The 22,753-nt window shown below is 48.3% G+C and overlaps 1 protein-coding gene across 1 annotated transcript in view; it reads right to left on the bottom strand.

Moving 5' to 3' along the window:
- LOC135906876 (sodium- and chloride-dependent GABA transporter 1-like) overlaps positions 1-9,999 on the bottom strand; it is a 61,849-nt gene extending 51,850 nt beyond the window's left edge. Inside the window, exon 1 of the mRNA XM_065438506.2 lies at positions 9,596-9,999. Within this exon, the coding sequence (XP_065294578.2) occupies positions 9,596-9,932 (337 nt within the window). The 5' untranslated portion in view covers positions 9,933-9,999. The remainder of the gene's footprint in view (positions 1-9,595) is intronic.
- Between the last annotated feature and the right edge of the window lie 12,754 nt (positions 10,000-22,753).

The following is a 22,753-nucleotide window of genomic DNA, read 5'->3' on the forward strand; positions in this document are numbered from 1 at the left end:
AGTGCCGCATAGTGCGTGGAGCCGCTGCACGGCGTGACCGCTCGACGAGATAAGGTCGGAACACTTCCAGACGAAAAAAAAAGAGAGAAAAACGTGGACCAGAAAGTCACTCGCCAGACGAGTTTTGGTTAACATTGTGCGCGGCGTTTTAACGACGAACAGAGATACGGAGGGAAATACCGTTGCATGGAGCCAGTCTGGAGGGTGTGGGGCGCAAATTACAGGCGCCGGGAATATGGGTGCTGGGGTGGCATTCTGTAAGAGTCCACCTAGTGGACTGTCCATTTCGGTCGTTCCTGATTGACTAGGGCTGCTCGTCTCCTCCTCGCTCGTACAGCTGCTTCCAATCAGCAGCGGTCGAAATAGACAGTCCACTAGGTAGACTCATACAGAAGAACCCCCCCCCCCCCCACCCAAGACTTGGATTGCAGTCCCCAAATACAGGCGCAGTCCAGAATTTCAGGCGCAGGACTCGAAGGCGGCATAGGATGGTAAGCGCCTGCCTAGACAGCGGCTCGTCCCGAGAGTTAAGCTGAATCTGGAGCTGAAAAATAAGCCCTCCAGAGGAACATTAAATTAAGCTGTGTTAGTATAATCTACGCTTCTGCAAAGCAGCAAGCGGCCACTCATATTGTGAGAGGAGGCGTACCTTGCAGAAATCATGCACGTTTCTCAATAAGATCCCAACAGAAAGTAAGCAAAAACGCAAAGGAACTTCAATTACAGCTGTAACTTCTAAGGGTGGGTAAGCCTGAAAACGCGTATTGGAGGGAAAAAGAAGAAAAATCATCGCCCAAGCACTCCGTACAGATGGTTAACCAGCGAAGCTGAAATGCGCGGGCCCGATGTTTATCACTGGGTTAATCCCGACGGTTCATTAAACGACGGCTTGGTAGGCTGCTGGATTCTCGGCAACGGTACGCAGTTGCTGCTTGCGCTCAGTTGCACGAGCCTGTTCTTGTGCCCGGGCTGCAGCATCGGCACGGCGTATAGACAAGCTCGTTCTCGGTTCTGCTCGCGGCGTTGCTGATCGAAAGCTGCCTGCTCTTCAGGAGTGCGTATGACGCGTGGCCTACCCATTTCGGAGCCAGAGAGAAACTGCTGCGCGCGTGCTCGGTTGCGACGGAGAGCAACGACGTCACTACTGGCGCAGCCAATCGCGCGCTTCTCTTCCTCCTTTTTTTTCCCCGCATGCGCATGGGGTTGCGCCGGAGAAGTTTTCGGCATACAGGCTGCAGACGGACGGACAAATCGTCTAGCCATATACAGCTTCGCCGTAAAAAAAAAAAACACAGAATAGACGAGAAACAACGCAGCTGTAAAGTACTCACACCAGCTTGCCGTGCAATCGTGGATGTTTCGTATCACCTACTCGCGTCTAAGGAAGGCTTAGACCATTGTATTTTAAAGGAATTGAACATTTCAACCTAGCAACCTTGGAGAATGTTTTATACGCCAAAGTACCACAAGTATAAGGTGATACTAGCAAAAGAACTGTGGTGATTGTTAGGTTAGTTATGCAACTCTAGTATGTTCTTTGTAAAACGTAAACATCAACTTGCGGTGACAAACGATTCAATGGAGCAGAATAAGGTGCGATCAGGCCAAAAATGGAGCGCAATAAAAAGTGATCGTACTAACTCGCGTTGTCTCTGCAACTTGCAGGTTGTCAGTGGAGCGACATCTGTTGTTTTTTTTACTGCGTCGCATATGGTCACGCAACTCACCTTATTATATACTCACTGGGGATCATAAGCTCGTGCGCAAATTTGAGGTGCACGTTTTGTTTTATACTTTGGGTCTGGTCGGTTTTCTTTTATATTTCATATTAGGCAATCTAGACACCAACTAATGAAGAAAAAAAATGTAGTAGAGGACAAGAAACACGCTTTACAATAGCATACTGTTCGAAAGTGCGACACGCTGCTCTGATCACGTTATATTTTTCGCTGACATTACATTAACTGCGTCGCCAGCTGTTGCTTGGTTCGTTAGATTTAAAGCTGCAGACGGTCAATGGATAAGCGGAGCGTGCTTCTAAAGTTTTCTTTTTTTTTTGCAGTTTTGCTCCACACGCCATCATATGTCGTTTACCGTGCAGCTTGGCAGACGAACGTGACGGCTCTCCGTCAGAAACAAATTCATTGCGTTACGAGCAAAACAAGAACTGAATTATGGGACGCTCATTTCACGGCCGCGTACTAGTTCAAGCGCCCCTGAAGGTCGCATATAATAGGAGGTCATGAAAGTTCACAAAACACTAAATCTATATATAAAGTCGCAGATCCCCCTTCTTGCAATATTTCAGCGGAAGATGCCTCCCAAAAACAGACTCCTCCGCTTTTCCCTTTTCTCTCCCTCTTTCCTCTTTCTACTCCCCTTTCCCCCGCCCCCAGTGCAGGGTAGTAAACCGGATGCTCTTCTGGTTGACCTCCCTGCCTTTCCTATCCTTGTTTTCTCTCTCTCTCTCTCTCGCATCCAAACAGCGGCTGCGATGACGAAGTTGTAACGCCATTTTTTTTAACGGCAATTAAGAGGAGATTGTGTCCTTTTTTTGTGCAGGACAAAGTGCGTGATATATGGCATCTTGAAGCTTCAACGTGTTTTCGAGTGCACTGTACTATTAAACAATGAATTAGCTAGTCTGGGAGGACGAGGCTGAAAACTCTACGGATTTCTGTAGATGGAGCCGACATCCGCATTTTGTTTTTACATTGCTTCATATAAAGTCCGCACTTATGTTCAGAAAAAGTTACTTGCTTCATCATGAACCTGACTACATACCGAGCTAGTTTGACTCAGTAGTTCGCTGTTCTGCAGTACGTTTAGCAGCAGGAACCGAAATCAGAACGTAAGTCATAGTCATGACCATAGTTTACACGTACTCCATAGGAATCGAGCAAAGCCAAAGACCAGTGCACACAATATGAGTATGAAATCATCAAAAACTCAATGACGACCCATCCAAAGTTATCTGCTGACAACATGTCGAAGTGAAAGTGAAACCTGCTAACGCACAGGAGCTTGTACAGAACTACAAGTGTGTAGATGGCTACACACGAGGAAAAACAAAACTAAAAATGGAAGTCGCCAAGAATGAAGAAGCAGGAGAATGAACTGTAAGAGTTATTCGATACACGACAACACCGACAAGCCGAAAAAGGAAGCGTGTGATAGGCTAGTGCAACGTGCGAGTTGGTGTAGCGAGCAATCAAATAGGGCACATCGGAGCTCCGAGCGTATGAAATCAGGATTCATGAGACGCAGCTGCGCAATCAAGAAAAGCCCACAACGACTGACGTCAGTTATAGATATACTGCCAGAGCCATGACTGTCAAACCAAAAGTTTACACGGTAGGGTAAGGTCGACTGGAAGAAGATGATCGACGGTATCTACGCAGGCAGGCAGGCAGGCAGGCAGGCAGGCAGGCAGGCAGGCAGGCAGGCAGGCAGGCAGGCAGGCAGGCAGGCAGGAAGGCAGCAGAAAAAAAAAAATAATATGCAAGACTAACGCAAACCAGCCCTATCAGCGAAAACGCAGGCAAGCCTGCTTTGAGGTTCACTGCGACGCAGGCACCCAGCAAACAGCATGAGAAACTACCATCCTGAAGGTTATATATATATATATATATATATATATATATATATATATATATATATATATATATATGGTAAAGCTAAATAGTTGCAGAAGAGGTGACGCCTTGACGTTCCGGATTTCACGTCAATCAACGGAGGGAACATGATTTTGGCACGCGTCTCAGTTTGCGATGACTGTCTCGTTGTTTTCATTTTTGGCTGCAATTGACGCAAGCACAGACCGTGGAATATGCGTGTGTCAGTGATCCACAATTAGCATTCTCTCAGGAACCCTCGGTTCGTCGGCGACAGCTCTGGCAGAACGCCGGAAATGTGTCCGGGTCTACGAACCATGCTCGCCCGTCGCAAGCCTGGCGATCCACGGTCCCCACGTCAGCTCAGGTGGCGCACGCAAACACTAAACCACGCTCCACTTTTCAACATTCCTTTTCTGTGTTTTCATAAGAGAGCTAAGACTATTTTGTAAAATCGTGGATAAAAAAATATAATCTGAGCGCTGTTGTTTCGTAGTTTTGAGTTACCTACGGTTGATTTTTTATCTTTTCATTGGCGTTAAGAAGGTAATGGTACTTGTTTTAGCGCTAAGGGTCTTCTCGAAGTAACGTGAAGTCAAAAACTCCTCTACTAGGCCGCCCTATAGTCATCCTGTGTAAGCCCACGCTGTTATGATGATAAAAACGGAAATGCAAGAAACAACGAGACACCGAATGACTATGGAATGCGAACACGAGAAGCGAGCGCAAAACGCGTCAAGCCGAGCCGATGCGTAGCGTTTTACGCTACTCAGCAGACGCGGAATCGGCGTGTTGTTTTCAAACAGCTCATGTTCGCGTGCATCATTGCCTGATAGGCTGTGCGGTTTCTTGTTGGCGAATTCGCGTTCCTATAGATGCTCGTGGAATGTCGCGCCATTGAAGCCACAGTGTCGCCAGATCCTGACCAACAGTAGGTTTTCTTTTTTTTTCGTCATTCGATCGTAGCAATTACCGCAAGGAACAGCACACTGATTTTCTGTTGTAGCTTTTCTTTTTTTTTTCTTGTTTGAACGCTGTTTCAGCGTGAGCAACGGCTGGATCTGGTGCTCGGGACCTCAGGACACCGAGGAAGCCACAGTGCAGCTTTGAGATTTTGTCGACGTAACCGACAGGGTTGAGTCGGCGGGCACCCAAAGATAGGCCATCAGCGACAGCGTCGGCTATCGGCGACATTCTGTCCGGTGACGAGCAGCGATATCCTTAAAAGTCATGCAGCGAACCTTGAATTCAAGCGTGGCGCCTTCTTTCAAGAAAGAGAAATGGGCATGGGCAGGACATGTAATGAGGAGGGAAGATAACCGATGGTCATTAAGGGTTACGGACTGGATTCCAAGGGAAGGGAAGCGTAGCAGGGGCCGACAGAAAGTTAGGTGGGCGGATGAGATTAAGAAGTTTGCAGGGACGACATGGCCACAATTAGTACATGACCGGGGTTGTTGGAGAAGTATGGGAGAGTCCTTTGCCCTGCAGTGGCCGTAACCAGGCTGATGAACCACGCCTTCTTTCTGCGTGCGCCGTGGTAACGGCGTAATTTCATGAAGGCTATTGTCAACGAGGCGCGAAGGCCAATGAAATCTGAATGTCCCGCATTGAAATAACGCCGTAACTGTGGTAGTGGTGGTGATGATGGTCATTGAATTTTATTTTGAAATGATGCGGTGGCATGTTTCACTACACTCCAGCGCGTACTATTTAAGTTCACATGCAACTTTACAACCGCTCAGCATGTTTTAATTGCAACGATTTGATGTTTGTAAAAAACGCACGACTGCACCGTTCTGAGACTACGCACGTTTGATTGGGTTTGTGCGTCACGTGGCCGCTTCCTAGCGACGCGAACGCGACGCTGTGAAGACCCGCATTAACTGTCTAGTGCACGCCGCTCAACAAACAACAACAACAACACATTGCAGACATTGGAACAAAACAGAAACAAAAATAATGAAAGAAACAGATTGAAAGTACGTTTTCGGCTGTGAAGATCACGCTGAGCTTCTCTTTTGACTGGCGTGGATAAAGACGTATGGCCTAAAGGTTCTTTTTGCTGGCTGCAGAAAATTCTCTCGCGACAGAACCCAGCTCACTCACGAGTACCCTACGGCAAGAAAGGTCGCAAACCGCGGCTGTTGTCACATGCCCGCCATGACAAACGACGAACCGGACTCGATGTTTATAAATAGCGCGAAGAAAGAAGAAGGCATACAGACACACTGCACGCACAAATGTAAACATTTGCTTCTAAAGAAAACACCTGCACTGCCCGAACTTTGCGTACGCTACAATGACCGAAACTTCACGGAGCACGCCGCAGTTGGCTTGGTGTCAGAAAGAGAAATAAAATGCCCAAAGTTGGAAGAAATTCTCGACAACATTAAGTCATTCACTCCTAGCCCTATGGGTAAGACGTTCTTTTACTGGGGTCTTTCTACGGTCTTTGTATAAGGCCTTTGTTTCCCATCGTACTATCCTCTGTTTGTAGGCGCGCCGGCCTAAACACTTTACCTTCGAATGAAGAAATTACTCTGAAATTATGTACAGCGCAATACGGTTGACTGGCACGACGACGTCTATGGCAGATAATTATACGGTAACATTATGATATATATATATATATATATATATATATATATATATATATATATATATATACGTGCAACGCCGAACAGACAGGGACCACCCAAAGGCCAGGCCCAGAAACCAGTGGAGCGCTTAAATGATTGCCATGCTTGGGGCGTACTGCAAATTGGATGCAACTACGGGAGCTAGTGAACTCTACAAAGGCGCCAAACGCAATGGCACCGAACCCACCCGAAATGTATAGGCCTCCTAGAAACGAGCGCTACGGAGCTGCACCACATGTTCGCTTTTTTTTTCTTTTCTGGATCGCGGTGAACAGAGCTTGACGTTCCAAATCGACAAATGGATTCATCTGTAGCGAGAGGGTTATAGCAGAAACTTATACACCGTATTTATTAATAAGTGATACTCGCTGCCTACTTTTGACGCTTTATTTCATTGAGAGCATTCGCACGTGTAGCAGCGCGCTCTGCTAATATTACGGACGTTCCCTTCGCCTTCTGCTGAAGTCTGTCGCTCAGTCCACATGTCGATGTTCATTCAGCTGTAGAGGTATTCTTACAAAATAAGTCGATCTGTAGGTGTGGCAATCAATGTACTGTTACATTTTTTCTTTCTTTATAGTATTCGGAAAGATAACTGATGAAATGCGCTCATTGTTTTAAACATATAGTGATTCACACCAAGGGAGCTTACTTGATGCATTCTTGAACTTCTTTTCTTCTTCTTTTTCTCTCAGTGCTTACTTATTATAAAAATTCATTCGTCTTGTTTCTTTTTTTTCTTTTCTTTTTTACTAAGAGGCAAGTCAAGAAACCCCGCCTTTGCAGTTCATTATGAAATAGAAAGAAACGAAACAAAAAAAAAACATTTTTTTCGTGCTCGATAGGCATAAGCGACAAATACTATTCAGCAAACGTTGGGCGTGGCGCCTGATTTCTGTTTATGCGCTTTCGAGTGGTCACCACCGATAACCAGCAGCGACCGCGCGGTCTGACTTCCGGAAACAAACGCGACCGCTACTGCACCGTCCCGAAACGTATACACCACGCACACACGTGGCCGAACTCACACCCGCACACACTCACACGCGCGAAAGGCGTTCGACCGGCCCTGGAATGTCGCAGGCGCGATCTGATACCTCCATCGCCGCCCTTACGAAACAAACGGCGACGTCTGACTTCGAGAGCAAAAAGAAGAAGCAGAGGAGAGAGAATGTGGAACGCTGCTCCGGCGTGTTTGCGCGCGGAAGGTGGTGGCGGGGGGGCTCAGCGATAGCATCGAAAAATTGAGGGATTAACGCTATGCGGTGGACGCACGCCGCTTCGAAGAGATGCGGTGGCGGCGCCCGTCCCAAGGTAGCGACGACCTCGACAAAAAAGGTCGCCGCGCGACCACGGAAGCACATTTATACGGCGAGCGCATTCCTTCTCCCCGTATAAAAAAGGGTTGGGACGCGGCCACCGCAGAGTAGGTGGCGGCGGCGGCAGATAACCGGAGAAAGGATTACACCGGCCATTTATCCTTTTCGCTGCCAGACAGCCGGCGGAGCCGCGACTCTCGCATGCCAGTGGGAAAAACGAATAGGGGAAAAAAAAAGACAGGCAGAAAGAAAGGGTGCGGGGAGAGACTCGCACGGGAATAGAATACGAACAACCTTGGGACGACCAAGACGCGCAAAAACGGAGCAGCGACGGATGCGCGCCGCAGACAGAAAAGGCAGCGGCAGCAGCAGGCTCTTTGCTCTCGTTCGCGACGTGCAAGACGAAGTAGTAGAGCGAGCGAACTCGCGAGCGGTCGAAGAAACGCGCGAGAGTGCCAGCGAGCGCCGAGCCCCCCGGTGCTGGAGCGCGTCGCCGCGCGTACGACCTTCAGGCAACCCTGGGAAGGGGGCCGTTCCGCATGGCACGTAGATGCCGCCCGAGACCGCGCGCGCTCTTCCCTTCTCCCCGACGAAAGGCTTTCCCACCCGGCTCGGTTTTTCGCCGGGACAGCCCACCGATTCTCGCCAGCGCCCCGTCCGGTGGGGAGAGAAAACGTCTTTCTTCGCCATCTTCTCCTATCTGCTTAAAGTTTCAAGACCGTGGCTGAGGTTGTGTGAGGTTATAAGACGGAGAGGAAGGGAAAGACCGTTTCGCTTGGAATGCGGCCTCGAAACCACTTGAACGGTTCGTTGTGGCCTCGCGACAGAAAAAAAAGAAAGTGAATGCCAGGTGGCGCATGTGCTGTATTTTCGCGTCGTCACGTGAGCTCCATTCATAGACGGAAAGTATCGCGTAACGCGAGTTCCTCCTCGCCACAGGCAGAAGCGCTGGCGAGCGGAGACACAGTGGCAGAGCACTCCCGTATCGATCCCCACAGTCGCCGCCGCCGGCGCACAGCTAAGGTCGCGAACCGCATTTTTGGGAGCCGTGCCGGTCCTTCCGTTCTCGCCTCTTATGTCGTCCTCTCCCGAGCCTTCGTGTGTTTACACTTTTTACACTGTTTACGATTGCTCAATGCTGCGCTAACATCTCTAAGCCCCCCGTACAGAAGCAGCCCTCCACGATTCTCCAGTTTTTTCTCCTTATTTAGCTAAGACATAGAGGGCGCTGCGGAGCCAGCAGCCGCCAGGGGGAGGGGCGGCGCGTAGAACCGTCCGCCGCGAAGCATGGAACGTTCATCGGCGGCAAACGCATTCGATTGCACAGCAGGTAACAAACAGCACACACAACAAGCCCGGGAACACTGCCAAAGGCACGAAGCATCACAACACAACTGCTAGAAGTCAGTCTGGTGCCTCCTGACTGTACAGAGGGTACTTTTCCGTCCCTCGTTCCCCATTACTACCCTTGCATCTAGCCTACTGGCGCAACAGAAATAATAGGCCCATCACTAATGGTTTTCGCACCGGTGAGGAGGAGCTTTCGCCAAAACTCATCCACACAAACTGCCAGTACTAGAGGACAGCTACTTCATTACTGAAGTCTTTTGGGTCCTGAAGGAAGTGAAATAAAAGCCAATGGATAAAAACGAGTATCGTCCATCGTTAGCCTGTCCGTGCAGCTCGGCCTCACTCAAACCGGAATGCTCGGTATAACGTGGTTCCCTAAATGACCTCTCCGGGCAAGAAATTGAAAAGAGCTCAATGAAAACTCAAGCCGCACGTGACTTTCATATTAGCAGTTTGGCACAAGTAGCATATTTCTTTTCTTTTTTTCACACGGGACCAATTGAGTATGATTTTCACCGAGAATGGGGCCCTCATCTGCGCGCACAAGAACACATTCACCACCCATCACCACTACAAGGCAAAACGCTGCCGGCACCATCGGTCAAGCACACGCTGCCCACCGCCCGCAAAAGAAGCAACGTCAACAGAGCAGGAGACACAGCGTACTGACCTCCTCCGTTCTCGTAGGCCAGGTAAGGAAACCGCCACACGTTGCCCAGTCCGACGGCATAGCTGACGCAGCCGAAGATGAAGTCCAGCTTGCCGCCCCAGTTGCCGCGCAGCGGCAGGTCCTCTTCGCTCGAGCCCAGGTCGTCGGCATTGCTGGACTCGGGCTTGGCGGGCAGCGCGTCCACATCGAGCAACACCTCGTCGTCCACAACCACGACAGCGCCGGCGCGGGGCCCCAACGCCTCTTTGTCGGTCGTCGGGGCCACCTCGTAGTCCCCACCGCCACCGCCGAACGGCGAACCCACCAGGGCCTCGAGAAACTTCTTGTCCGTCTTCATGCGTCGGCCGGCTCGCTCCTACTGACTGGCGCCTCCACGCAGCTCCGGATCTCTCCCGCTTCCCGGCACGCCGCGGCGCGCGCGCGCACGGCACGAGGCGCGGCCAGATAAGAAAAAAAGAAAGCGGAGCTGCCCTCTCTCTCTGTCTCTCTCATTTTTCTCTCTCTCGTCTTTTCTCTCTCTCCTCTTCTCCTTCTCTCGGTCGCGAGTGCACGCCGTCCGCTGCTAGAAAAGAGAAAGAGAGAACAGACAACTGAGCGCGAGAGTAACGAAAGAAAGAAAGCTGTCCCCCTCCTCCACGTCGCCTTTCTCTCTCTTTCTCTCTCATCGCGTGCACTCCTCGCAAGAAGGACGGATGAGGATCTCGCAGAGCGCCAAGGAAACACACAGGAAAGCCGACAGTGGCATTGTCGTTTGTTTACACTCTACTGCGTCCTTCTCCTCTCCCGACAATTTCAGGAAAGGTGAAGTGGGGAAAAAAAAAAACGGTGTTTTCGTATCGCCGTTTTTTTGAGGTTGCGCGTTTCTCCCGTCATGTAACATCTGCCGCTCGCCTTTCCGCATGCGAGGAAGTGAGCTTTGAAATTGAAGGTGGGAACGAAATACGGTCTTTGTTTCCTGCGCTATCACTCGCATACGTCCGTAACAGCAATCGTCGTGAATCACCGTTCATACGACTCGTACTGAGGCAGGCAATAAAGCAGAACGGAGTGAAGTCTGCCTCTATGTAGTCAGCCTGCCGTCATGCCCCGCTTTGCTTGCGCTTTTTTGTCGCAGCTGCGACGGAAAGACATCACAACTGCATAGAAGTCTTACGGGATAGAGAGAGAAAGAGAGAATGGAGGGAGGGAGCAGAGTGAGAGAGAGTAGAAACAGCCGCAACGACCGCAGCCGATTCGCTCTCGCCAGTATGCCGCCAGTCGAAACTGGCGCAGCTGCCGTTCTGCTCCACGTTTACCCTCCTCTGCTTCTCTCGCCCCCTCCATTCAACAAAACAACCCTCGCTGCCATCCTGTTGCTCCTCTGCCGCATGCCCTACTAAGTTGTCCAACATTGCGTGTTAGAGGGAGAGAAAAGAGGGAGAGTCTGTGTACAAAGAGTACGTTTGAGAGGGTTGTAGAAAGGGGAACTAAGGGAGAGGGTAAACATGGCGGTCTGAGGACGCGGCCAGCCGCCAAGATTCGATTTTCGCGCCGCTAGGAGCCGGGTGCAAGTCGCTGTAAAGTCGCTGTTCCACGCAGCGCCCTCTTTTTTTCTTTTTTCGCCTCACCGGTGATGACGATCGTTGCGACGTCGTCGTTTTGGCGGCGCGACTGGCACCGCTCGCTCACTGTTTCTTTTTTGTTTGTTTGTTTGTTTGTTTGTTTGTTTGTTTGTTTAAGGCCTTCCTGTCGCCTGTAATGCGTCCTCACCCGCATACTATGCTGCTACAGACCTCCCAGTTCCGTTGTTCCCTGATCGTCGATAAATGGCACGCGCGAAGCGCTCCACGTGGCACAGGACACGGAACAGGAAAGTACAGAGAACAGCTGCCAAATTGTCTGTATGACGACCTATGAATTCAGTGACAAATGCATACTCGGAGAGAATCTGTATACATGCACTAGCCAGTTACGTTCGCTTACTTCCGTGACGTCCGGGTGAAGCCGAACTTCTGTCATTATCAGAGGAGCTCGCGAACTATATTTCCGAGCGGAGAGGTACTACGGGCTGGTGTAGTGAGGTTTTGTGGATAGAGATTGTACTGAAGTCTCTTATTTTCACTTAGTATGGAGCCTAAGAGCTACTGCACTTAGCAAATTTATTCTCTTGTTTTTTTGCCTTCAACGCTTCCCATTCCTACGGGATGCTTATCGAAACTATTCCTAGGGTTGCGCTACCCACCCCTAGGAATGTGTTCAGTCACCAACTCGCCCAGCTTGCTGTGTTATCGAAGCTAGCCTGGCAGGCAGCCGGTATTCGTTAGTATTTTGCGTGAACGACTAGCTCAAATAGTCTTGTAACCCATGAGGAAAAGTGAAACACTCCTGTTCAATTTTTGGACGCCCAAAATACTCGTGTCGACGAAATTATTGTTTGTTAGCACTTGTTGCGCGGTGCTTGTAAGAGACAACATCGCCGCAAAGTCAACGCTGGCAATCATACTATCGTGGAACAAATAAAGTTCGAAATAAAAAGCGTAGTTGCTTAATGCTCGCATGAAAGGATACGTCCTGTTACTACGCCGTGCTTGCTTATAGGCCAAGCTGGGAGCTCGTGTAGTCGGAAATAATAATAATGACAAAATAAATTGTGGGTAGGGGTATTTTTGGATATCTGAAACTAACCAAATATTTACCAACAACGGAATGCTAAAGCTACAGCTCTCAGTCTGCTAAATAAATTATCGCAAATAACAGGAAGCGACATAACGGCAACAGTTTTCGAACAAATGCAGAAACAAAATGGGTATTGGAAGCATTGGTTTCAGTTTCCCGCCGGAAACCTACATGATAACTTGTATTTCTTTTATTGTAGCCTGTCAATGAGTGTTTTTGCAGACTAGTCACGTAGCAGTTTCTTTTTATATGTCATTAGAGGAAACGTTGACGCCTTTGTGACTGCTGGCACAAAGCAGTTTTTTACGCTATAACCTGCGATGTTTTCCTTGCGACGGCTGTTTTTAGATGCGCCTACACGGCGCACAATTCCTTCAACAGCCCCCCCCCCCTCCCCTTATTTTTTCTTTGTTTTCGCTCTTTATCCTTTCTGTGCAACCATTTATTTAGTGTTTTTGGAAAACCAGTCACACTTCATCCATACTCTTTCTTGAAGATCTTGTTTTCAACCAGGCTCTAAACTCGTTGTGAAGCTATTCGCGCAGTTCTTTTTTATGACAGACAGTGATCTTGTGTTTGAAACTAATCTATTGGTGAATTCCAGCGGACAGAAGAAATGAGACGGCAAACAAGTACTGTCGTCTCGTTTCTTCTTCGTTCGTGTATATCTGCGCTGTAATTCACCAATATGTTGTACCAACAATCCCAAACAGCTGCATTAGTAAAACTGATCATTTTCTGATAATTAGCTCTTTTTTTTGAAGTGGTCTGTACAGGTAAAGCACTGGCCAGTACAGGCAGAGCACTGGCCCGGGTCCGGCCCAGCCCGTGGGTCAGGCCGGCTAAATCATTCTACGCGGGCGGGGCGCTCTGCACAGATCCGAGGTATTCCCCGCAGGGTTTAAGTGACAAGTAGAAAGAAATGTGGCTCATAATTACCGTAGCTAACAAACGAACAAACAAAAAAAAAACAAAGGACGGTTTTCATTCATTTTTTATAGATCTTTTTTGCAAAAGTATCTCATTAATTCTATGTCTTAAAAACAAACTTTGGACTCGCGAAACAAACACTTGCATTAAATAATGCTGTTGAGGTGGCCTGACTGTCTCCGCTTTTGCGTTTGCACTGTTTTATTGCTGTCGACATGATTTACTGTAATTGGATCATTTTACCGCTTTCCGTTTATTGCATCACATTGACGATTGGTTTGTTGTCACCGCAGTACACATATGTGACCTCCACTTAACGGCCTTCGGAATGTTTCTCGTGGGCCTTAGTTTTATACGTAGGACGTAGACTCGGCAGTGCTCTTGCGGCAGCCAATTTTCCCCGCCTTCATTATTTTTGTTCCAAAGTCAGCTAGAATATATCGGTTGGAACTATCAGCTGCTTTTGCACCCGATATAAGTTTCGGGCTTCTTCTCCCTGTGAGAACTATTGACAAGAACCATTTTATTGCGACCAGGACGCTACAAGGACGAGTTCACGTGGCCGCCATCACGGCATGAAAAACGCATGCGCAGCCCACATGCGCAGCGTTGGAAGCAGTATGCAAAGACGTGAAGTGCGTCTAACTGCAAACGCGTCGAAGCCAAATCACTCCAAGTCGATCTTCACGCAGGAAATGAGAACGGTGCTAGCTGGTGTTCCACCTTGTTCCGCGCAGTGTAAGTAGATGGATTAAAAGCGTGGCAGTTTGGGCAAGTTGGTACGTCATGACTGTTCCTTTTTTGCTCTTCCGAGCTGCGCTACAAGCCTAAAACAGTAGATGGATTAAAAATTAAATTATGGCGTTTTACGTGCCAAAACCACTTTCTGATTATGAGGCACGCCGTAGTGGAGGACTCCGGAAATTTCGACCACCTGGGGTTCTTTAATGTGCACCTAAATCTAAGTACACGGGTGTTTTCGCATTTCGCCCCCATCGATATGCGGCCGCCGTGGCCGGGATTCAATCCCGCGACCTCGTGCTCAGCAGCCCAACACCATAGCGACTGAGCAACCACGGCGGGTAGTAGATGGATTACCTTCCCACTTCACTAAATAGGCTCTGTCGGATCCAGTGTATAGCGATCCTCGCTTCCACATCTGGCATGAAAGTCATGAGCACACACTTTAACGTTCCCGTTGAGCAAATGTGAGCTTATCACATCACTGTGGTGACCACTGGTATACACTGACCTCAGCGTAAAGGACACAAGCGTCAAACTATATCTAGTGCCAACAACGGTCGGTATTTTTACCATTTTTTTCCGTCGGTATCATCTCGTGCACGATCGTAATGCGTTTGTCTGCCTTCCTGATGATTCGCTGCACTTGTATTGGAGTGCTTCATTGCTCCACGTTGCCCTTCGCATATTGTTGAAACACCACCGTGGTAGGAGCTCGAGCGCAGCACTAATACTTGTTAGCACGCTATCGATGCGCCACCTGGCGGTGTTTACAACATGAAGCATACACACGAGTTTTGGTAAAGTACCTTGCCAGAAATTTGTCCGTCCGTCCGCCCACCTATTATTGCGATAGCAATTACATGGACACTCCAGGCGGATTTCTGTTGTCGCCGTCGCCGTCGCTGTGAGGTTCCGTATGAGTGCAAGCGTGTGAGGGTGAGCCGGCTAACGCGGTTCAATCTCGCGTGTGCGAGCGAGGAGCGCGGCCAGGATGCGTGCCCTCTCCCATGGCGCGCGAGGCAGGGGGCTGAGGCGAAGGAGGAGGGGCGTACTTCTCCGGGGGCTGGGACGGTGCTTCGATGTCCTGCTCGCCCGCCGCTCCGTACAGAGTGGACACAACCGCGGCGCCTACTACGGCGTTGACCACGCGAATCGCGGACGCCGTAGTAGACGCCTTTGGCGGACGCCCTAGGGACGCGATGCCGGCGCTCGTGTGTCTTGAAAGCGGTTTGCGATGCGGTTAAAGTGCGCGCCCGTGTGGGCCTCATCTTCAAAGCTCCTGTGAGAGACAGTTACGGCAATGCACTTATCTCTTCCATTTCTCTTTAAAAATCACTTCACACACACATCTTCAAAGCGATCTGCGATGTTTGCAGAGAGCGAGTAGTGCCGGTAGCTTCGTATGCGCTGTACTTTCGACGTTTCGAATGCGTTGAAGTGACATATGCACGAAGGTCATTTGGCTGGCGGCTGCTGCCGCGATTCCTAACTCCAGCGTTATCACAGAGAGTTTCCGCTGTCATTTAGCGATGTGTGTTCATGTTTGCCTATGCGCGCGTGACACCGTGCTGGTTAATCTAGTTAAAACACGTTGACGAGCTAGTTGGTTTGAATCCATGATAGAATGTGTAAGCGCGACTGAACAAGGACGTACAAAGGCGCAGACACGCAAAGACAGCGCTGTCTCCGTGTGTCTGTTTCTTTCTACGTCCTCGTTGAGTCACGTTTGCGCATTATATCATTGCTAATTTAGTCAGTAAGCGAACGTTCGCAAGTTTATACGGCTGATAAAACTACTATCCTTACTTCGTACAGCTATCTACTCATCTGCAGTGCTATCGCAATCGGTGATTCACCTTTCTGGCGGAGCTGCGAATTTCTTTATTTATTGTTTTATTTGCTTTATTTACTTTTTATTTCCAGGATCACACTAGTTTGGAGATATTTCCTAAAGTACGGAACGATAAACATGGGCACTCCAGTTAATTCTGTGCTTCAATGCATGAAATAGTGTTTTGCTAAAAAATTAAGCGGAACGACAGTGTATTTTTACGGGAAGTTTGATGGCCCATATCTCGAAACATGGCGTCATTCTGGAGTGAGTGAGTGAGTGAAAACTTTTGAGTCTTTCAAGAGTTTCGCCGTTACGAGGTCTCCGTCGTCTTCATCTTCTTGGCGCTGGCGACTGGAGACTTCTCTTCAGCAAGGGTGGGCCCCTATTCCAGGGCTCCACTGAGTCGCGCTGCATCGCTCGCGTGCTGCACTAGGGCCCTTTGGGCCGTGAGCTCGCTGCTGGTGAGCCGACTCTCCCATTGCTCCGCACTCGGGTGTTCGTGTTTGTGGAATGCTTTGTTGCGTTCGCACTCCCAGGTGATGTGGTAGAGTGTAGGTTTGGCACCGCACCAAGGGCAGGTGGCCCTGTATTGTGTCGGAAACATCTTTTTGAGCACGTGTAAGTTGGGGAAGGAGTTTGTCTGTAGTCTGCGCCAGCTGGTCGCTTCCTCCTTTGAGAGGTCTTTGTGTGGTGGCGGATGTCTAATTCCAGTTCCTCAATGTAAGTTCAGGGTCTCTGCGTATCCCCCCTCGCAAGCCTGTAGGTGGGTATCCGGGGCATTCGACCGCCCAGCTCGGAACGCTTCGCCTCGAGCTAGGCTGTCTGCCCTTTCGTTCCCCTCTATGCCTACGTGACCCGGGATCCAGATTAGTTTGTGCCGGGGCTTTTCCTTCTCGGCGGAGGTGGCTCCGCTGAGTATTCTGAGGGCAGTTTTGCTGATTCTGCCTCTCGTGTAGTTCCTGCACACCTCTTTTGAGTCGTCAGTATGTTGAGAGATCGGCCTGTTCTATAACCTTCCGCCGCCGCCAGTATAACCACTACCGTCGCGGCCACGCGTTCTCTTCCGTGTGGATATACGGCGGCGTCCGTGTATACTGTATTGTCCAGCTGGGCTAGCGTTCTCTCAACGTATTCGGCCCTAGCTTTTCGCCTGTTTTTGTGTAGGTTGGGATCCATATTTTTTGGCAGTGGTCCCCCATTAATGGTCTTCCTGAGGTGGTCCGGTACGTCCGCGTATCTGTCTGCCAGTCCTCTCGTATCCCGACCCAACCTCCTCAGGAGCGCTCGTCCCGTAGGGTTGCCTCTGAGTCTCGCGGTTTGCGTACCCAGCAGAGCCTCGGCGAGCTCGCTGAAGGTGTTGCTGATGCCCAGCTGGAGCAACTTCTCGTTCGACGTGTTTCTCGGTAGACACAGAGCCGTCTTGTACGCCTTCCTGAGGATGGTGTCTGCTTGCTCTATTTCTGCGTCATTCTGGAAATTCATTCCAAGTGGATACCCCCTGGAAACTCACCGGCTACAATTAGTAAATTACATTGTGTGCCGTAAAGCAATTAATTGAAAATATAATTAGGGGATTTTTGTTAATTCGTTTATTATTAGTTTCGATTTTTTGTGCGAGTAATGCCCGCCTGTCTGAATAATCTAGCTCAAAGATTACGAAAAAAAATTTGAAAAGCCCTTCCACTCTGAAGGACGAGCAGCGAAGCTGTGGTCTCTTTTACCGCAATCGACGCATCTATGTATATATAGGTATTATTATTATTATTATTATTATTATTATTATTATTATTATTATTATTATTATTATTATTATTATTATTATTATTATTATTATTATTATTATTATTATTATTATTATTCGTAGTTTGTTTTGGCATGCAAGAACAGTGTCTGAGGTGAATGGGCACAAGGTCGCGTGGGTTAAAAGCTGCAGGATTTTTGTAAAGAAGGACGAAGGAGCGCCTTTGATCCGAGTTAATCAGGCCAGCTGTTAATTCATTTAACCGGTTCTTTTCGCGTGCTTCTGAAAACGCTTTATCCCGACAGGGAAATCATTTTGCGCTGCAGGAATCTGAGTCGCAGTCGGTTTTCTTGCCTAGCTTATCAAAGCCTGACTTAAAAAGGATTATTTTTAGTTTTCGGCAAAATAAATCGCCAGAAATAGATCACATATCAGTAGGCACTCTGCGAAGAAACTTCAATGTGCTTTCAAACATCTTGCTTTTTCTAATTAATGGCTTTTTAGAAACCGCAGTAATTCCTGAGACTCTGAAAACGGCTATCGTTAAACCGCTGCATAAAGGAGGCAGGAAAGATAATGTACAAAATTATGGACAAATTTTAATTTCGCCATTACTTTCCCAGATACTCCCCTGTACGAATGCATGACGTCTTCTTTAACTAAGTTTTCAATTTTGTCGCCCAGGAAGTTTGGTTTTGTGGCGAATCGAAGTACCGCAGCCCTATTAGAAGAATTCTCAGATGAAATACATTCCGCGTTTGAAAACAACTTATTCACCTGTGCGCTATTTCTAGACACAGCCAAGACCTTTGATGCAGTGAACCATAACATTCTACTGGCGAAACTAATTACGATGGGATTCAGAGGAGCATTTCACAACGTACTGCGAAACTACATGTGCGGTAGGTCGAGATAGTTATGGTCGACAAGGAAACCGTCAGTAACAAACAATGGCTTGCAGCCAGTGTTCCCCAGGGATCTATATTATAACCCCTATTGTTTAATATATTCATAAACGATCTTCCGCTGGTGATTTCTAAAGGTACTATCTATCAATATGGAGACTATACGGTAATTTCAACAAAACATTTAAATTGCAAAAGGCTGTAGGCGCCCCGTGAAATACAAAGCATAATGTAATGCACTGGTTTGCGCAAAAATTGTATTAAGCTAAATATCACTAAGACGCAGTCAATATGTTTTAGAAATTCTTTAAAGACCGCAGCAATAAACATCCCAGTATACTTGCATGTTCAGCACTGTGTTCCATGTACATGTGCCCCTCTTGCGCATGTAGTCTGTGTGCGATATCTCAGTTTGTTTTTTGATAGCAGCATGTCGTGGCAGTATCACCTGGCCTCTGTGTGTGGTAAACTTAGGGGTGTCGCTTGGTTGCTTTTTCAATATAAAAGATTTCACACCGTCTGTTGGTAAAGGAAACCGTAGTGCACTTTCTCGCGTACAGTGTATTACGGTACGGAACCACTGCATTCGTTATCTGCGCATTGCGATAGCGAACGAGAATTGGCAGTTTATTAAAAATATATATATTTCAAAGTGTTGCGTATGGCTGTGACCAGGTTTCAGACGACAATTTCTTTTCGGCATTGAGTTTTTATTCATTTCAGTCTTCATACAAGCGAACTGTGGTTCTTCGTAATTTTTGGAATGATCAATTCAGAGAGAAATATGCAGCCCCACGACTTCTGAGGGACAACAAGCGTTTCAATGTTCCTCGTTCAATAACTCGATATGGTGAGGCACGACGATGTGTCTTTGTGCCAAAAGTCTTTAATGGTCTGCCTGACAAAATGTTTTTCGGTTCAGTCAAAAAGGGATTTAAAGAAATTGTTATCTTCCATTTGAGTTTTCCGTTGCTGTGTAGTGTGGGTATTATGTTTATTTGGTGTAATTTGGTTACCTTCACCTGTATCTCTATTTAAGCGCGAAAAATATTCACTTTCCATTGGAATAGCATGTATTACCTCTCCTTTATTATTTTCTTACGTTGGACAATGTTTTGTCGGCACTAAGGTAGCGCCTGTACACACCCCGACCTTATCGCTGTTGCCGACGCTGCCGGGCCTAGTCACTCAAGCCATTCAGGCTTCGACAGGCTCGCCTATCATGCATTTCTTCTAGTGGTGCATAATATTGCTACGGAATAGTATTACCGATGACGAAGAGGCGAGCAGTACGAAGACGACGACAACGATTGGAGGCTAGCGCGGGCTGTTGCCTCTTGGCCAAGTGCGGCGTATTACGTTGTAAATATACTTGTATATAGCTTTTCATTTGCGTCTTCTTACGTAGCATATCTGGTGGAGGTGGACGTTCCCTGTACCTCGTCACGGAGCTTCGCAGTGGACGGTACGTCGAGCCTAGCTTCATGGCTCCCGGCGATGACAATTCGACTCAGCCGCCTCCGACCCCTCCTGCCACTTCGACGACCTACATCTCTCTCCCTGCTCCTTGTGATCCTGGCGTATTCTCGGGCAAAGATGGGGACGACGTCGACGACTGGATCAGCCTGTACGAACACGTCAGCCGCAATAACCGGTGGGACCCTACTATCATGCTCGCCAACGTAGTCTTTTACCTCGGTGGCACACCTCGAGTTTGGTTTCGGACGCACGAAGAGGAGCTCACCAGTTGGGATTCGTTCAAGCAAAAGCTCCGAGACTTGTTCGGCAACCCCTACGGTCAGGGGCGTAGCCAGGGGGGGGGGCTTATGGGGCTTCAGCCCCCCCCGAAATTTTTTCGGGCTGTCCATATACCACCGACCAAAGCGACCCCCGGCGCCGGAAATCACTCTGGATTTTGTCTAGAATGCCTTTTTGACGCTCGAAAAGACATTTAACCGCGAAGATTGCGAACTCGGGCTGGATTTTGTGGCAACGCCCATACACCGGGAGGCGCATAACGCCAAGCAGTCCCATTCGAGCACAAAGTTTCAAGGGCGCTTTGATGGTGAGCGAGCTCGCCGCGGCATCTCACTGAGGCCACGGAATCTATGGAGCGCATGGATATCAATTGCGAAACTTTATGGGTATAAATGTCATAAGCTCTTGATGTGAAAGGTGCATTGACATTTCCAAATTTATGCTTTAGATTTTCAATTGCTGGACTTTGTGGGTTTAACGTTGTTATAAACATTTGACGCCAAAGTTCCATTGATTTTCTAAAGTCTTACATCGGAACATACAACGAGACAAGCCAAATCAACACACTAGCAGACGAGTTGACAAAGCACGCAGCGAAGTCCAATGAGACGAAGCGTTGGGGTGGTTCATTTGTGCCGTCATGTCACATAAAAAAAATCAACATTTTTTTTAACCTACGCCAGAACATCCATGTCAAGACACTAAAGCCAGCCAAAGTAACTACGTTCTTATTTATTTTTTCTACTTTGACTTTTATTCGCGAGGACACATTGAGCCTGTTCAATTTTTTTTTTGTTCTCGCTACCCTATCCGCGGGCTGCCAGAGCCAGCCAGAGCGCATACGTTTTTCTCGTATGGCACCGACCACCGCGCGGTGCAGTTCGGTGAGCGTTCGGTTTGCTCTGGTCGAGGGGATTTTCACCTGGCAGAGTTTTGGACGCTTTCTGGCTAGCAGACGAGAAAAAAAAACAATGGTCACTCGCCGCCATCACTGTGGGGACTCGAAGGATTGCACCGCGTTCCTTGAGCGGAACCTTTCCGGAAAGTCTTGATTCGCCGGTGTAGGATACTGAACAGTATGCGTATGGTTCTCAGTGGACCAAGCGTCTCATGTTTTCTTCGGTATTCCTTCCTTAGCCCCATTATGTGCCCGAAGTAGGCATTCGATTCTGGCCATCACACTTTCCTATGCGTTTTCTTTTTCATTTCGGTGCCTCCGCCCCACAGAAAAAAAATACATTGTTGCGGCGCAGCGAATTGTGGCATGGTGAAAGCTCGATTTTGATACTTCTTTTGCGGAAAGTAATGGGCGACGGGACGCTTCAGTTGCCGGATACGTTTACTATATTACTGCGAAAGCAATTTTATGGACACTCCAGGCGCACTCCTGCCATTTCCCTCATGTTTCGTATAAAGTCCAAGGGCGATAACATCATGACCACGCGCTGCATGCTGTATGTGCGAGTGAAAGCGTAGGAGGGGAGGTCGAATAGGTGAGCCAACGATGGGGGCTCAGTCTTGTGTGCGCAAAGGAGAAAAGCGGGGAGCAAGCGCGCCGCCTTCCGTCGCGCGCAATACATCGGGGGAGTGGATGGAATGGGGGCGAAATCTAGGATTCTGTGAATCTATGATTGTTCAACATGTTTATTTGCCTTGTTTGACGCAGCATATACAGTTACTTTTTCTTAGATACATAGACTCATTGGAGACTTATACATATACTTAAATATCTTGTTGCGAGGTTTTGTGTGTACATGCAGTGAAGTTTGTTTCCAGTGACACTTTTTTGTCCTTTATCAAGCCGTATTTTTGCATTTGTATATCCCATTGTATATTTGCATTTCTAATGTACGAGGGCGAGTCAAATGAAAGTGAGCCTACCCTAACCGTGCAATAATGGTTCGGTTCATTATCTGCGAGGCATGCGCGTAGAACAACGGCATGTCTCATTTACAAATGTGACATGCAGGTGTGAAGATAAATGTTCTTTAATGCTCTCATACACTGGGTTGAATATGGTTGCGTCATATAATAGACACTTCAAAAAGTTGAACAGCTCGGTGTCACGGAGTTTTTGACAGCTGAAGGTGTTTCCAAAACAGAAATTAATCGCCGTATGGCTGGCGTGTACGTTGAACACTGCATTTAATTGACCACTGTGAAGCGTTGGAGCAAACGGTTCAAAGGACGTTGCAAAGACATTCCAAGACCGGGCCAAAACCATCGTGCAATCACTTCCCACACAATTTCAAGGGTTCATGAGCTGATGAAACAAGAACGGAGGATAAGCATCGATGAACAGGCAGACCATGTGAACATCAGTCACGGTTCGGTTCACGCCATAATTCATGACCTTCTCGGTTATCAGCTCTTTGGTGCACAATGGATCCCCAAGATTTTGATCCATCGCGAGAAGACAGAGAAGTTTCGCGCTGCCTTGACTCATCTGATCGGGTATCACAATGAGGATGACGACTTCTTGTTTGCAGTTGTGATCGGGGACGAACCTTGGTGCCACTACTACGAGCCTGAAACAGGACGGGAAAGCTTACAGTGGAAACATTCGAATTTACCACGCCCAAAGAACGCAA

Source organism: Dermacentor albipictus, chromosome 5 (genome assembly GCF_038994185.2).
Source record: "Dermacentor albipictus isolate Rhodes 1998 colony chromosome 5, USDA_Dalb.pri_finalv2, whole genome shotgun sequence".
Lineage (NCBI taxonomy): Eukaryota > Metazoa > Arthropoda > Arachnida > Ixodida > Ixodidae > Dermacentor > Dermacentor albipictus.